This window comes from Serinus canaria, chromosome 9, assembly GCF_022539315.1.
Source record: "Serinus canaria isolate serCan28SL12 chromosome 9, serCan2020, whole genome shotgun sequence".
Taxonomy (NCBI): domain Eukaryota; kingdom Metazoa; phylum Chordata; class Aves; order Passeriformes; family Fringillidae; genus Serinus; species Serinus canaria.
In genome coordinates this window covers 394611-411797 of record NC_066323.1, presented here as the reverse complement: position 1 = coordinate 411797, position 17187 = coordinate 394611, and the positions used below count along the sequence as shown (strand labels likewise).

The 17187-nt window shown below is 50.6% G+C and overlaps 2 protein-coding genes across 3 annotated transcripts; one reads left to right on the top strand and one right to left on the bottom strand.

Annotated features, from left to right (window-relative positions):
* Positions 1-10450: 10450 nt before the first annotated feature.
* On the top strand, positions 10451-16903 carry P2RY12 (purinergic receptor P2Y12). Of its 2 annotated transcripts, XM_050977864.1 has the most exons (3): positions 10451-10769; positions 15206-15288; positions 15825-16903. In XM_050977864.1, the coding sequence occupies exon 3, from the start codon at positions 15842-15844 to the stop codon at positions 16859-16861; it is 1020 nt and encodes a 339-aa protein (XP_050833821.1). In that variant the 5' UTR covers positions 10451-10769; positions 15206-15288; positions 15825-15841; the 3' UTR covers positions 16862-16903. The 2 variants fall into 2 exon arrangements, with proteins under 2 accessions (XP_050833821.1, XP_009087222.1); XM_009088974.4 differs by lacking the exon at positions 15206-15288 and having other exon boundaries at positions 10472-10769.
* On the bottom strand, positions 11788-16317 carry LOC108961855 (uncharacterized). The gene is made up of 5 exons (XM_050978117.1): positions 16230-16317; positions 13674-14406; positions 13446-13587; positions 12355-13037; positions 11788-11975 (listed from the first exon to the last, which is right to left on the bottom strand). Exons 2-5 carry the CDS (start codon positions 13768-13770, stop codon positions 11788-11790), a joined length of 1110 nt encoding a protein of 369 aa, XP_050834074.1. The 5' UTR covers positions 13771-14406; positions 16230-16317.
* Positions 16904-17187: the final 284 nt, after the last annotated feature.

Here is a 17187-nt window from a genome sequence, read left to right as displayed (position 1 = left end):
GTTGGCAGTACAGCCTAAAACTCGAGGGCCCCGAGCCAGGAGCAGTGCCCTGTGGAGGGACCCAGCAGGGCCTGGAGGTGCCAGGCAGCAGGGATGCTCCTCAAGGGCAGCAGGGGCACAGGGGCAGCCAGCAGGGCCAGCCCCCAGCACCTGGCCTGGTCAGGGGCTGCCTTCTCTGTCCATGGGGACACAGCCCACCCTGTCCCTCCCCTCAGCTCTCCCCACGTGTGTCCTGTGTGACTGGAATGCTGCACAGCTGCACTTGCCCACTTGTGAAACCATTCCACCCAAGCAGCCCAGGCACAGGCAGGAGCTGGAGCAGCAATGGTCCTTCCTGCAGCTGCCCAGTTCCTAAAGAGCCAAATGCAAATCCAAGTCCTCCAACAAAGCCTTTGCCATTCTAGACAGGATGTCTTTACAGAGATGTATGAATCAAGGTTAAAAGTGGTTTTGATAACACGCTGCAAGCAGCAACATCTCAGCTGAGGCTCCCAGCTGGGTGAGGATTGGAGAACCCTCCCTGTGTGCCTGCAGCAAAGCCAAGTGTGCCTTCTTGGCTGCAAGCAGGGCAGTGAGTGCCCCATTCTGGCATGCCCCAGCAGCACCAGCACTGACTGCTCTGTAGGAAATACAGAAAACAGGGTCAATGGCAACCCCTCTTCACACTCACATCTGGCTCTGCCTTACCAGGGAGGGCTTTTAACTGTGGGGCAGCTTCCCTGGGACAGGACCAAAGTCCTGCAGACCAGCTCTACAACAGCTTCACTAATCATTACCTGGAAAGCTCTCCAGCATGGATAGGAGCAGTGAAGCTTCACAGCATCACTGTTTTCTCCAGAAACAGCTGAATTCTGTGAAAGTCAATGATTTAGTAGGTAAGTGTTAGCTGTTACTGCTGTGGAAAGCTGATTATTCCTCTGGTGGCCCATTCTGCCAGTGCAGAGCACTCAGCCACGCTCACACAGCCACAGCTTCAGGCACGTCCTGCAGCTGCTCTCCTCTGCCACAGCAAGAAACACACCACAAAAAGAGTGACCAGAGACGCAACTATTGGAAATACTTGTAAGTATCCACCTCTGGAGAGGCCCAGCCTAGATTAAACCTGATTTCTGGCCTGACAATTTAAATGGGCAAGGCAGCTTTGACAACTGCCACTTGTAAATGAGAAAGAAAACAGCTCAAAGACTGTGGGCTGCTGCATGTTCTGTGCCACATAAAACATCTCACTACTGCTGCTGAACAAAAGCTGCCTGTCACATCAAAAGCAGGGCCTGAGCATCTCAATATGCCAAGGCAATTTTATGGTATGGCAGGAGTTTATGCACTCTGCAGCTTGATAAAAACCATGCATCTCTCTGTCAGACTTCAAAGGTCATCTTATACATTTGTTTTCAAAAGCAGCATTTCTTTAAACTTTCTAGCCACTCTCTAGTATATTCTGAATACTTCACACAGTTATCATACAGGTTAGTTGTATTTGGAGCTCCAGGAATGAATATTTAATATTTATAACTGGAGCCAAACTTTTAAACTTCTGCTTGGAGAAGTCACAGTAATGTTTCTGAGTTCATCACACAGTGCTGCCCTCTGGAGCCAGCAAATCGCTGTAAACTCTAATGCTCTAACTAGAACAACTCATTAACTAGAGGAAACAACACAATCCAAAATAAAGCACCTATCCGAAATGCTGGAAAAATGGGAGCCTGTGGATTTATTACATCTAGAAGGTGACAAATTATCCGCCATGCTCTTGGTATGAATCACAGAGGGAATAACCCAGAGGGCTTTTGTTCCTTCAATTGTCCATTTCTCCCTCCACTCCTCACAGAACCCCACCAGCCCCTGACACTGCCACCACAGCGCTGGTTCTGCCTTACCTACCCACGAAGTTCAACACCTCAGCAGAGACAGAGCTACAGCTGAGGGCAGAAAAGCCTCAGAGAGCCCTTGTCCCCAGCTCCTTCTGGGAGCACACTCAGCCCTCAGCCAGACAGAAACGGGGACAGGGCACAGCACCACGCTGCTTTCACTATTAGAAAACATCCACTTTCTGCATGAATCATTTCCTTGTACTTTTACTAAATTTAAGCAAGTGCCTTTGCAAAGTTTTGGGGTTTTTCTCTTTGTTTGAAGATTCTAAGTTTTCTTTTCATCCCTGCTTTAAATGCAACATAAAAAGTACACAAAGCAAGTTTAGTGTCCCAAACATGAATAAAAGTAACTAAGTGCCTTGCAGGGTTCCCAAATTTAAAAGAAATTTAATATAAAATGAAGAAAATCTTAGAAATCTCTTCCCATGCCCCCATTCCTGTACTTTTATTTTCTTCTATTTCTTCTTGCTATCACCAGGAACTTTTCAGTCTTTCTTCTTTTTCCAAAAGACACTTTCCTCTTTTTCCCTGACACTAGGTATGACAGGATTTAGGCATGAGCACAGAAAGCAATTCAAGGGAAATGCTGAAAACAACAAACATGACACTTTAATCTCTTCACTACAGCCTGTAAGCCCCTTTGCTGTGCTCGGGCCCTCCTTGGGAGGTGTGTGACAGGTCCAGGGTGGGTGTCCCACTGATGGCACCCCCAGCAGATCCAGCACGGGGTGAGCAGACCCCTGAGGGTGAAGACAGGAGCTGTGGCTGCCAGGAGGCCCAGAGCTCTGACTGATGGCAGAGGCCCCAGGGGCAGCTCCCCAGCACAGACTGCCCAGGGAGCCAGCAGGAATTACAGGGCCCAGCAAGGGAAGATGCTCCGGGGAGGAAAAGTGAGAAGAAAGGCTCCAGTGCTCTCCCAAATGGAGGCACAGCCAGCACAGAACCTCTAAACCTCTCAATGAAGCAGTAACAGGACAAAAAGATAACAATTGCACACATACAACCCAGGCTTAAAGCTGTCAGGACAGCAGCCAGCACTTGGAGGAGTGCAGAGGGTCTTGCAGCCCTGCAGAGCCACAGCCCTGGGGATGGCTGGAGCAGCAGGACCCTGCCTTCCCAACAGCATCTCCAGATGGGAAATGAGCAGAAACTCAGGGACCTGGACCAGCTGCAAACCAGGGGACAACCCAGACGAGGAAAGGAAAACCCAAGTGGCAGAAACAGGGGAAAAAGCCATCAAAGGAGTGAATTTCCCTGGGATGTGGAGCTGTGTCCAGCCCGGGCCTGGGCTGAGGGGCAGTGTGGGAATTAACAACAGCACCAGTTGTCACTGTCACAGCAGCTGACAGAAACTGAGCTCAGAGGAAGGAGCACAGCCCACTGCTGGGCATGTCCAGGCTGAGGGAGGCTGGAGCGGGAGCTTTGGAGCACCAGGAGCAGAGGCTGTGAGAAAGCTCAGCAGAACCAAAGGAGAGCTGCAGGCAGCAGCCAGTCTGGGAGCAGGAATGCTGCTTTTTTTACAGTGTGCAAAACTCTTAAACACTCTCTCTGTGCCAGCTGGAGAGGGTGACAGGTTTCCCTACAGAAGGACAGTTTTAAATACATACAAACTTTCCAGGATCCAGCAAGGGGCTGGGAAGACATGCTCTCAGGACTAACACCTTTACTGTTTTTCCCAGAAAGAACCAAAATCAGACTCCAGTTCATTGCATTTCTCTGCAACAAATTTAGGAGAAAAGATGTATTTGCACTCAAAAGAGGAACAAGGCCTCCCCGTTTTCCCCTCCTGGGACTGCTCCTTTTGGCACTGAAATTCCCCTGGGTTTACACCATTGTGCCCACACCAAACTGCTGACACACACCCGCCTGACAAGGGTGCTCACAGCTCTGTGCTTGCCCTACCTGAGGAACCTGACTGTGCAGGGTGAAGGAGCCCTTCCCTTGGCTCATCCTGGCCCTGAGGCAAGTGAGTCCCCGGGGCAGGAAGGGCTGCTGGCTCAGCAGGGACTCGCTGCAGGAGAAGCAAACAGCGCTGCATTAGTAAAGTTATTTTGATACTTCCCATCCTCCCTCCCTTCCCTGTTTTGTCTGCTCGTTTTCCCCTGAAGTGGCACTGCTGCATCTGTGTCTGTTTCTGTTTTAGTCGATTCAAATCCTGGCAGAGGATTCAGGACCCTTCAGGAAGGCAGAGCTGCACCAGCTGCCACTGGGACCCCCCAGCTCAGGGGGCCCTGGGGAGCAGGAGCTGCCCCACACCTGCAGGGCTGACCCAGGACACAGCAGTCACTCCCAGACTGCTCTGACTAACCAGGGTGTCCTTGTGTGGAGATAAGGCAATTAAAGTTTCTCATCCATGCTCGTGGTCTGAAGCAGGTCCCAAGGAAGCTTCCCCTAAAGGCTCTGATTGGAACAAGAGCTGCCCCACTTGCTCTAAAATTCCAGCATGGACTTAATTCAGTGGAATGTCTAGCACAACCCCAAGAAAGTACAAACACATTTCAGTCATCGTGGGTGACTATTTTACTGAAGGAAAATCAGTAACTATTAAGCAATTAAAATTCTCGTTCATTTGGAGCTAGAGATGAGCTTAAGATTAATTCCCAGCAGGAAGCAAGAGACATGACAATGGTGGGAGCTTGGAAATCTCCTACAGCCACAGAAGGGAAGGGACAACAAGTGCTCTAACTGTTCCCTCAAGTCCCCAGCATTTCCCACCACCAAGCAGCCAAGCAGCCCCTGGCAGGTGGGTTAAAAGCTGCCACAGTTCTTCCTCTGAAACCAAAGGCATTGCATCAGACCAAATGCCATCTGAATCCTCAGCAAGCCCCTCCTCACAAGCTCTGCTCCCCAGTGCCATGCCTCCTTTGTCTCTGTCTCTCTCTCTCCTCTGCAGGTGGCCCCAAGTGCTGCCCTTCCTGCAGCTCCCAAGACCCCACCTTGGGGTCTCCCAAGACCCCACTTTGGGGGGACAGTTCTGCAATCTGGGGGCCACCAGCCACACTCCTCACTCAGAGGAGCTAGGAGCAGAACAACCTGACTTCAGCCAAAACATCTGTGCAGTTTTGTGGCCAGTTTTAACTGTTCAAGGACTGGGCTGCTTCAATAAAGCAGAGATAAAATCCCTTTGCACTCACCAGTGAGGACTGGGCGGGCACAATTCCTCAGAAAGTTCAAGAACAGCAACTACATTTACTGTAAATCTGAAATAAACAGGAGGAACCCTCAGGTAACTGTTTCTGTACGTTCCTGGCTCAAGTGCAAAACAGCCTTGGCACTCTGCACACAGCTAAGCATCATGTTGGCTAAAACAATCACAAAGGTGCTACAAACAATAACCTGGGAATGTCCTTTTACCACTGTCTTGTATGACTTGTGTCAGCCTTTCCAAGAGAGTTTGGACAGCAGAGGCCAACACCAGAGCTGGAATGGTTATTGTTAACTCAGGGGTTGCTGAAACACCTCCATGTGGCCTTTGTTATCCAGAAAGCTGCTCACTTCAGCCCCAGGCAGTGAAACACAAGCACACTAGCACCTTCCTGGCATGTCTGCTCAGGGACTAAGTCAACATTCAATAGACTTTTTTTGCATTAAATACTTAAATCAGAAAGTTTGGAAACCAATACTCACAAGGTCCTTCTTGCACTGTTTGATCAGGAGCTGCAGCTCCAACCAGGACTGTCACAGAGTCCACTGGTCTGAGTTCTGGGGAAGAGTTTACATTACAAATGTTAACTGCTAATAATAATAACATTAAAGTCAGCACTGGACAGGTCTGAAGAAAATAAATAGGTTTCAAACTCTACCACAGCACGTGCAGAAACCTCCTCTGTGAGCAGATCATCACAACCACTGACCTGTGAACAGTTAATGGCATGCCAAAATAAATATCAGTCCAGGAGGGCCAGCTGTGCACTGCCACACCTCTCAGCTGACCCTGCTCCTCAGTGCTCCTAACCAAGCAGCAGGGACCCACGCTGCCCAGGTGCCCTTTCTCCAAGTGCTGTCTCTCCCTTTATTTATTAACATTCTGCAGTTCAAGAGGTAAGTTTGGCCAGTGGCCCCTCAGCCTCACTGCCAGCCCACTCCTTCCTCCAGGGAGGCTGAGAGGGAAGACCCTGGCAGGAGATAATGCAATGAGGAGAGTGGCACCGAGGCCACGTGGACCCAAAGCCACCCCAGAATGCTCTGACAAAGCTGCAGCTGCTTCCTCAGCACAGAACTGCAGCAGCCACCATTGTCTGATGCTTTTCTGCAGCAAAGCCAGTCAAGATTTTCAATTACTACTGGAGGGTGCCAACAAGCTGAACTAGTGCCAAACCAAAGGCAGTTACTTGTTTGGAAAATAACACTCACCACTCCTGGAGAGCTGCTCAGAGTGATGCTTTTGTAACTTCCACAGTGGCAGACACCCAGGATTTGTGGTAAAACACAGAAAACTCAGATATCTGAGACCCTATTTCCTATCTGTATTTGAGAGGGACTTGCCTGAGTTTAAATGCACTGGGACTCAGGGATGGAGGTCAGGGCCAACATGTGGAACAGTCACACGTGCCTCCAGCCTCCTCTGGGGCTGGCCCACCAGGGAAATGGGGCTGTGACCCGGGCTCTGCACTCCCCAGGACAGCAGCCACCTTCCTCCCCTGCTCTCAGGGTTTCCATTCCCAGGAGCATTCCCCAGCAGGGAACTGGCATCAGCTGTTCCCACACCATCACTGGCACAAACACCTCTCCCAGGACTCTGCACACCCTCACCAAGCACCAACATTGCCTTCAGGACTGCAAACACAGCCCCCACTTCCATGCTGCAGTGAGCAGCAGCCCAGAGTTCACAATCACAAGAAGAACAAATTCCAGAAAATAATTTCTCTGTGGCAAGAGGAGGAAATCTTGTAAAAAAGTGTACTTTTTACTAACTAACATTTCCTTTATACAAAATCCTCCTCAGCTAGAACAGCTACAGAAGCTCAGGGCTGAAGAAAGAGCTGACTGTTCTGACATTGAAACTGCAGCCCAACAGGTGAGTGGCTAGTTCAGCTGGGGCACCTGGTTATGATGGATTTATGTCAAAATAAGCTGTGGGCACTGAAATAGAAAAGGAGCCTGTTGGTTCACTGTGTCCATGTGAACAGGGAACTTAACCACGATGAGACACTGAAGCCTGTGTTGGTTCTGACACCATAAATTTAGGAAATTACTTCCCTTACCTCACCTGCATGACAAATGAAGCAAAATTAAGTGCTGTAAATGCATGAAATCACACTTATTCTCCATTTCCATGTCAGGCTCCCAAACAGCACAGTCTGTATCCCTGTTAGTGCCTCTGACACTGCCCTTCTCAACACTGCCAGGTGCAGAGAATGAATCAGCTTCAGCAAATTCCTCTGGTCTTGCCTGCATCCAAGCCATTTCCCAAACAATAAAGATTTTTGGTATCAACTTCTAGTAGTGAAACACCTGTGATTTTGAACTTGCACTGTGGATATTTTCACCTATGAAAACAAACAGCCACCAAAACCAACTATGGGTTCAAAGAGGGGTGTGAGACACCCAGCATCACAGACAGAGGGGTGTGAGACACCCAGCATCACAGACAGAGGGGTGTGAGACACCCAGCTCAGGGACAGAGGGGTGTGAGACACCCAGCATCACAGACAGAGGGGTGTGAGACACCCAGCTCAGGGACAGAGGGGTGTGAGACACCCAGCATCACAGACAGAGGGGTGTGTGACACCCAGCATCACAGACAGAGGGGTGTGAGACACCCAGCCCAGGGACAGAGGGGTGTGAGACACCCAGCATCACAGACAGAGGGGTGTGAGACACCCAGCATCACAGACAGAGGGGTGTGAGACACCCAGCTCAGGGACAGAGGGGTGTGAGACACCCAGCATCACAGACAGAGGGGTGTGAGACACCCAGCTCAGGGACAGAGGGGTGTGAGACACCCAGCATCACAGACAGAGGGGTGTGAGACACCCAGCATCACAGACAGAGGGGTGTGAGACACCCAGCATCACAGACAGAGGGGTGTGAGACACCCAGCTCAGGGACAGAGGGGTGTGTGACACCTCTCCCCAGCTCTGTGTCACTGCAGGACCCTGCCCCTGCCCAGCCAGCACTGCCATCAGGAGGGAGACTGGCCACAAAACCAACTGGCATTAAAGAATTTCACTTCAGAGATCCCATACGGTGTAATGTGGGATTTGGGGCATGATTCAGGGTTATGTAAGAGCTTAAGAAACAGCAGAGTTGACTCACCCCAGTGCAAGTTACGTTCTCTCTATTCTGGAGTGAAACTCGTTTGGCTGCATTTAGATGTTCCCTTTTGTGCTCTTACAAAACTGCTTCCTCTCAGCTGCTCTGCCCTGCCAGGGATGCCCCACACTCCAGAGAATCACAGACTGGTTAGGCTTGGAAGGAACTGGAAAACTCATCCCATCCCACCCCTGCCAAGGCAGGGACACCTCCCACTGTCCCAGCTGCTCCCAGCCCTTCCAACCTGGCCTTGGGCACTGCCAGGGATCCAGGGGCAGCCCCAGCTGCTCTGGGCACCCTGTGCCAGGGCCTGCCCACCCTCACAGGGAAGAATTGCTTCCCCATATCCAATGTAAACCTAGTGTCTGCCACTTTAAAGCCATTTCCCCATTAAAAACTCTAATTTCTTTTAAAAACCAGATTTTTTCAAAAATCTATGCGGCCAAAATCCATAAATTACACATTTAATAAACAAAACACCCATCATAACAGGAGGCAAGATCCTAATGCAGAACCTTCCCTCATTTCCAGACTTCAAACAGGAAAAGATTGTCCTGAGCTGCTCAGTCTGAAACAGCACCACTGCTGATATCAAACAACAGCTGCTGATATCAAACACACAACTGCTGATATCAAACACACCACTGCTGATATCAAACACACAACTGCTGATATCAAACAACAACTGCTGATATCAAACACACAACTGCTGATATCAAACACACAGCTGCTGATATCAAACACACCACTGCTGATATCAAACACACCACTGATGATATCAAACACACCACTGCTGATATCAAACACACCACTGCTGATATCAAACACACAACTGCTGATATCAAACACACAACTGCTGATATCAAACAACTGCTGATATCAAACACACCACTGCTGATACCAAACACACCACTGCTGATACCAAACAACAACTGCTGATATCAAACACACAACTGCTGATATCAAACAACAACTGCTGATATCAAACACACAACTGCTGATATCAAACAACAACTGCTGATATCAAACACACAACTGCTGATATCAAACACACCACTGCTGATATCAAACACACCACTGCTGATATCAAACAACAACTGCTGATATCAAACACCAACTGCTGATACCAAACACACAACTGCTGATTCCAGACTGCTCCTGACAGTCTGACAGCAATGCCTGCTGCTCCCTCCTCCCTTCTGAGAAACGACACAGGCTGATGTAACACAGGAACTCAGAGTACTCCATACATTTTCAGCAGCAGGGATGAAAGTGGACACGATGGCAGAAGCAGGCACAGAGCAAGCAGGAGGAAGGAGCTCTGCAGAGCTCACCTGCCCCTGCACATGCCCAGCAGGGCTGCCCTGGCACCCAGGATCCTGCCCACATCGAGGAGTTCATGTGGGAGCTGAGGGCTCTCCAGGAAACCCAGCATGAGCTCTGGGTCCCACTGCAGGCTGGAGCTGGAGTGTTGCTGTAGATGGTTTGCTCACCTGGGAACACACTGCTGGGGCCCAAACCAGAGCTGCCTGCAGGTGCAACTGCAGGGAAGCTGGGAATGACAAACTCCTGCTGGGTCAGCACTGCATGCACATCTTCAAACTCCTGATGGGTCAGCACTCCATGCACATCTTCAAACTCATTTTGGATAAGCAACATCTGCCAGATAATAAGGCTGATACACCTAGTTTGTTAAAGTTTTCCTGCAAACAAAGTCTTGCATTTCCAAACCACTTCTTGGACATTTCTAGGGCTGAAATTGTGAGCAGCTGGGTAGAGCCAACATCCTCCTCCCCAGCAGCTTCCTGGGACATCAGGTGTTCCTACAGGGCACAGAACTTCCCAACACTGCCACCTTCTCCAGGGGTTGTGACCCAGTGAGCTGCAGTGGGGCAGAGCGAATTCATTAAGGAGAAATGAGAAAATTCACCCAAATTAAAAGCTACAGTTAATGATCAGGTGACCTAACAGACAGGGTTTGGAAATCAGTAATTAGAGAAAATATACTTAAAGCTCATATTTTGACATTAAGGATAGACAAAAGGGCAAGAACTGTCCCAGGCCAGGAACACCAATGTGTGAAGTGGTTTTCTTGAGGGAGAAAAATAGGTGTTAGTGAGGAATGCAAATTTCACACCCAAAATATTCCAAGGAGCATTTGTCTCCAGCAGAAGGTTTTATATCACAGGGACAAATTTCACTAATTAGCCCAGCTGGGAGGACTTCCTCCTTACTGAAAAGAATCTATGAATTGAAGTTAACTTAAAATATCTCCCGCAGCCCTGGGACCCCTGCCAGTCACTGCCAGCCCCTGCCTGCTGCTCCAGGGCAGGAGGACGAGGTCATTAGCAGGGTAATTAATTACAAGGACGTGCCTGATGTTGACCCTCTGCTCTGACAGCCAGAGCCACAGCAAAGACAGAAATCCAGGGAGTGCTCACTCTGGGACACCACTCTCACCAGATGCAATACTGAAGGTCAGGAGACAGAATCTTTAAAAAAAGTGAAAGACTTATTTTAAAAGAGGAAGTTTAGGGAAGATAAGTAACTGTTCCAGGCACACAAAACCAAACACACCCCTCCCTTGCTGACACCCACTCAGACACACTGCAGAGGAGACCAGAGCACAGCAATCCTCAGAGGGTGAGTCTCCAAACGTGAGCATTTGTGAATTGTAATTTATCATTGCTTCAAACTGACTGAGAGAAACAGCTGGGCTCTCAGCAGGCTCGAAAGGAGCTGAAAACGTTCCTGTGAGCATGCAGTGGGGTTGGGTGCTTGGAAAGGAGACCAACAGGAATGTAGTGTTATTGCCTTAAATACAGCTGTTTCAAAATGTATGCATAAATTTTATAGACAGTTTTCAGGAATTTCTAACTCCACTTGATAAAAAAAGATGCTTCCAAACAAGTTCTGTGCACCATATCTTTAACAAATTATTTAACACCCTGCATTATTACAGACCCTGTTCTGATTTGTTATTGTAGACTAACGTTAACAAAACTTGTTATTTTTGTTGTGTTACTGAACTTCAGCTTGTAAGCAGAAGAAATTAACATAGAGCCCAGACACTTGTGTAGTTCTATACTTCCTATTTGTTTTTCCTGGTGTTTCTGATTAAATGCTATTGCTGCCAGGTGTTATAAACCTATTAAAATATTATCACTGATACATACTCTCCTGCTCCCTATGAAATGGAACCACAAATCTAAACTATGCAGACCCAAACTAGGGGCACAAACCAGGAGGGGAAACAGCAACGGGGGCAGTTTGTGAGTATTACAAGATGTGGATTTGCATCTGAAAGGTTTCCATTCCTCCTTTACAAAGTAAAAGCCAAAAATATGGCACACGGGAACCTGATTCTATTTTAACTTAAAAATCAAGGAACTGAACATTCAAGCATAAAACTTCGGAAGCTCGAGCACGTTCGTGCCTCTCCCCGCAGCAAAGGAAACCTTTACAGAGCGCTGCAGCTGAGGTTTGGCAGGTTTTCCATCCAGCCCTGCCTGTGCTGCAGCCGAGGTGCCCCAGAACCGAACCGGGCCCCCCAGCCCGCGGGGGCAGCGGGGTCAGGGGGCTCCGGAGCCGCGGGGCTGCACCGGGAGGGTCCCGAGCTGCGGGCGGAGCAGCCCCTGGGCTGACCCCGGCGGGAGCGGGCTCAGCCCCGGCTCCCCGAGCGCGGCCCCGGGACCGAACAGCCCCCGGGGGACTGAACAGCATCCGGGGACTGAACAGCATCTGGGGACCGAACAGCATCTGGGGACCGAACAGCCCCCGGGGACCGAACAGCCCCCGAGACCGAACAGCCCCCGGGGGACCGAACAGCATCTGAGGACCGAACAGCATCTGGGGACCGAACAGCATCCGGGGACCGAACAGCATCCGGGGGACTGAACAGCATCCGGGGACCGAACATCCCCCGAGACCGAACATCCCCCGGGACCGAACAGCATCTGGGGACCGAACATCCCGCGGGGACCGAACAGCATCTGGGGACCGAACATCCCCCGGGGACCGAACAGCCCCCGGGGACCGAACAGCATCTGGGACCGAACAGCCCCCGGGGACCGAACAGCATCTGGGGACCGAACAGCATCCGGGACCGAACAGCATCTGGGGACCGAACAGCATCTGGGGACCGAACAGCATCTGGGGACCGAACAGCATCCGGGACCGAACATCCCCCGGGACCGAACATCCCCCGGGACCGAACAGCCCCCGGGACCGAACAGCCCCCGGGGACCGAACATCCCCCGAGACCGAACAGCCCCCGGGGACCGAACAGCCCCCGGGGACCGAACAGCATCTGGGGGACCGAACAGCATCCGGGACCGAACAGCCCCCGGGGACCGAACAGCATCTGGGGACGGAACAGCATCTGGGGACCGAACAGCATCTGGGGACCGAACATCCCGCGGGGACCGAACAGCCCCATGGCTCCGAACATACCCCAGAGATGGAATATCCTGTGGGACCGCACATCTTCCGGACACCGCACAGCCCCGGAGACCGAGAATCCCGCGGGACCGAACATCTCCCAGGGACCGCACAGCCCCCGGGCATGGGCAGAGGAGCCGCATCGGTGACAGAGGGCTGCAAAGGCCACGGCGATTTCCACGGGATGCAAAGCAAAGGGAACCCTCACCAGTCTGAGCAGGGTGACAGCAGTCCCCTCGCACCCACCTGAGCAGTCTCCAAACCCTCACCAGTCTGAGCAGGGTGACAGCAGTCCCTCGCACCCACCTGAGCAGTCTCCAAACCCCCACCAGTCTGAGCAGGGTGACAGCAGCTCCCTCACACCCACCTGAGCAGTCTCCAAACGCACTCCTCAGGTGGCTGCAGGACACGTACAGGTCGTACAGGTAAGCTAAAATGTTCTGCAACCCTAAGAGGGATTCACAGGATAAACTGTGTGGCAAACAAAAATGCAATTCACTAGAGAACAGGGAGAAGAGGGAGCTAAATAAATGGTTAAAGTAGAAAAACCATCCCTCAGAGCTACTCCTCAGAAATCCACGGTATTTCAGGCAATCAGATGTGTTACTGAGTAATATTTTGGTTTGGTCCAAAACAGCAAAGCCCATCCTAGCATCCTTTGTGCTAAAGTAATCTAGAATTGTATTAATTTTGGGAGATTTAAAAATAAAATGCATGCATTGATTCTCCACAACTCTCACAGTACAACAGAAAGGGGAAGTGCCCAGCATTGTGTTTCAGGGCACAGGAAACTGAAACAGACACAAGCACATGGCATCAAATCTGGGGAATTTCTGCAGCTTTGCCCTGACATGACTCCTTAAAATGAGCCCTGCTCACCTGTCCTGCAAGCTCTCTAAGCCCCTGATGCTCAGTGCTGGCTCCTTGAGGTCCAGGGTGGGCTGGATGTGGTAGCCAAGGGCAGGTGGTGTGATGGTCCTGAGGCAAAGCTGGTGACCTGCTCGAGGACATTGCTGGAGATCTGGGAACAGGAATGTCAGAAATCAGAGGTGGCTGAGGGCTCCTCAGGCACAGCAGCACCCCAAAGGTCACTGTTTGCCACACGACCTGAGATGTCACCTGAGGTTGATGGAAATAGGACAAGTGCTGCAGTCTTGTGACCTGGTCTCCTCTGGTTTGGTCTTCCTGGCCTTCTGCCCTTCATCCTCAAATGAACAGATGCAAAAGGTTACCTCAGTAATTTTAGATTTAATGGAGCCCTAGCCTGTTTCCATTGTTACTGATTTAAAAGACAATAAAAATCTTAGTAAAGGTTTACTCATGACTAGACAAACCCTCCTTGCCCCAGTTTTCCATTGTAATTGGGACACCAGAGCATGAAACACTGTCAGAGCTACTGTGGGGCTGTCCCAGCACACAGAGGTGACAGTGCAGAAGAGCTGCAGCAGTCCCTCAGTGCCACCAGCAGGGTCAGGGACATGGATCTCTCCCATTCCAGGCTTCAGCCCTCACACACTGTTTGCAGCCAGTGCTGACTGGAACACGGGGTTTGTGTGGCTGGGGCCATCCCCAGGCACCACGGGGCAGGGCAGCTCCCAGCCCTCTCCCAGGGACTGCCAGGGAGGAAAACCAGATTACAGCTGTGGATGATGTGTAGGCTCTAATGGTGTTAGAGCATTCACCACCCATTTCTGCAGCGCTCTTCTTGTCCAGGAATCTGAGGATGCCTCTGGTAACCTCCTTCAGCTGATGCCGTGCTTCTTCCTGCTCCTTACCAGTGCCACAAAGGAGAATTCACAGAATTCATCATGTGCTGGTTACACTCTGCTCAGGATTCATCCTGAAAAGAGCAGATACAGGTGAAATCTCCTTGCCTGTCCCTGTCATCACCTGTGGAAACCTGAGGGGAGAAACCAACCCTGCCACAAAAACATCTCCTATGGCTGTCACCAGGGAGGAAATGGTGCCAAAGGGAAGCACTGCAGGGTGGGTAAAAGCACGGAAGGGAAAATGCAACCTGCTAGTATGAATTCCGTGTGTATTTACAAGGACAGAGTCAGAGGATACAAATGCATGGCCCTCCAAACTGTGCCCTGGATCAATACTCTGCAGCAGATCAGTGAACAGAAGAGAGATGGTTAGAAACTGTGACACTACATACAAATCCATTGAAAAAAAGGTGCATCTCCTAAAGCAGTGTCTTGTTCACCCCAAAGGAAGTGAAATACGTACTGTTCATTTCATTGAAACTGTTGATATTTAGTCTTTCAATTACATGTATGTATCAGATAATGCTGGATCCAGCATTATATGCAGCTGTATGCAGCTTAAAACTTGAAGCACTCTTCTGCAAGTCACGTAAGGAAGAAATATTTCCTTCAATAATAACCTTCCCCAGAGTAACAAATCACTACTTCTTTCCAGTGCTTTAGGAGTTTTAAGAAACGAGGCTGTGTACAGAAGTAACACCAAGGACTCACAAGGCCAGAAGGGGCAGCCAGCAGCTCTGTGCTCAGCAAAGTTGCACCATCTGACAAATCCCTGCTCCCTCTACAAACAGTGCCTCTGGGAGTTACCCAAAGGCAAGAAACAATCTGCTAATTATTTCTTAAAATTTCATTTCTCTCTCTTTTCTACAGAAAACAGAAGCAGAAGCTCACAGTGCATCATCTGGAACCTGCAGCTGTGGCTGGCTAAGAAAGCAGCCTGGAGCCAGAGCAAGGTCTGAGCCCCAGGCCTGGGATGCTCAGCTGCTCCTGCTGCCTCTGCCTGCTCCGAGGGGCTCCCCAGGAGCACTCCTGCCCTGCCCCACGCTGGAGAGCTGCAGGGGCTGCCAAGGAGCCCCTGGCTGAGAGCAGCCTCTGCCCAGAGCACCCAGCTCCTCTGGGTACCTGCCCTGGCTCCTGGGGGACCACGTGCCCACCTCTGCCAGGGCTTGCTCCCACAGCTTGGCACATGAACCTGCCTCACGCTTCAAAGAAAAAGCCTTTTTCTTCTGCTTTCTAGGAAGAAACAAAACTTGGTCAGGGATTTGGGCATCAGCTGAGAGCACACCGGTTCCCCGAGTGCCTGTTTCCCACGGGCAGAGCCCAGTCAGACAGAGCCAGCTGCAGCACCACCCACCTGAGCGCTGCCCTGCCCCACCCGCCGGGTGCCCTTGTCCTCAGCACAGCAACTCAAAGCTGACTGAAAAGGCTGAAGCCTCATAACAGACACAACTCTCAATTTCTTCTTTTTTTTTTCTGTTTGTTTCTCCAGGGAGAAGAAATACCACCATGGCAATGAAAGCCACAACCCAGTTCAGCCCCTCCAGGAATGACAGCAACTGCACCAGCGACAGCAGGATCAGCCAAGTCATCTTCCCCCTGCTCTACACATTTCTGTTCCTGGTGGGCATCACGATGAACAGCCTGGCAATGTGGGTCTTCTTTAAAATATCCAGTAAATCCTATTTCATTATCTTCCTCAAGAACACTGTGATTTCTGACTTCCTCATGATCCTGACTTTTCCATTTAAAATCCTGAGTGACGCCAAGCTGGTGTCCTGGGTCCTGCGAGGGTTTGTGTGCCAGGTCACCCAGGTGGTGTTCTACTTCACCATGTACATCAGCATCCTGTTTCTTGGTCTGATAACCATTGATCGCTACCAGAAAGCCACCTCACCCTTCAGAACCTCCTCTCCACGGAGCCTCCTGGCCGCCAAGGTCCTCTCCTCTGCAGTCTGGCTGGCAATGTTTGCTCTCTCGCTGCCCAACATGATTCTAAGTAACAAGAAGAAAACACCCAGGAACGTAAGGAAGTGTGCTCTCCTGAAATCAGAGTTTGGCTTAGTCTGGCATGAAATTGTAAACTACATTTGTCAGCTCATCTTCTGGGTTAACTTAGCAGTCATAGTGGTTTGTTACATCCTGATCAGCAAGGAACTCTACAAATCCTACAAAAGGACTCGCTGCACAGGAAAGGCATCTAAAAAGACTGTCAACCTCAAGGTTTTCATAATAATTGCTGTGTTCTTTGTTTGTTTTGTGCCATTCCACTTTACCAGAATCCCCTACACCTTGAGCCAAACCAGGGATGTGTTTGACTGCTCTGCTCGGAACGCTCTGTTCTACCTGAAGGAGACCACGCTCTGGCTGACGTCCCTCAATGCCTGCCTGGATCCCTTCATTTACTTTTTCCTGTGCAAATCCTTCAGGAAATCCTTGCTGGACATGCTGTGCAAGCACAGGGCAGTGTCAGGGCTCGGGGCACAGGGGAAGAACGAGGGGGATGACTCTGACGAGACCCCGCTCTAGATCCCAGGGCCCCACTCCCCTTCCTGGCCACCCACCTTCCCTGGGGGTGCCAGGAGCACAAACCCACGAGGAGCATCCAGAGCTTCACTGACTTCTTCAGAAACAGCCCTGCAGATGAAGCACGAGCACCCTGGAACCACCACCACTGCTGCCAAAATAGAAAGCTTAAATAAATACCAGAGGAGTCCCCCCAAACTCCACCCTTGCCAAAACAGGAGCCCCCCAGACCCCAACCTCCACAGCTGTCAGAACTGCTGGGAAGAAGTCTGAATTGGAAGGTGGAACTGTGAGGAATCATGAAATGCTGCAGATGATACCATGGACTG

Bases quoted from the DNA above. Each gene is read 5' to 3' on its own strand.
- LOC108961855 (XM_050978117.1), bottom strand. From the start codon at position 13,770: ATGAAGGGCAGAAGGCCAGGAAGACCAAACCAGAGGAGACCAGGTCAC. The intron at 13,588-13,673 runs GTCGTGTGGCAA...TCCTGTTCCCAG, and splicing joins AACCTCAGGTGACATCTCAG to ATCTCCAGCAATGTCCTCGA. The intron at 13,038-13,445 runs GTGAGCAGGGCT...TTTGCCACACAG, and splicing joins TTAGAGAGCTTGCAGGACAG to TTTATCCTGTGAATCCCTCT.
- P2RY12 (XM_050977864.1), top strand. From the start codon at position 15,842: ATGGCAATGAAAGCCACAACCCAGTTCAGCCCCTCCAGGAATGACAGC.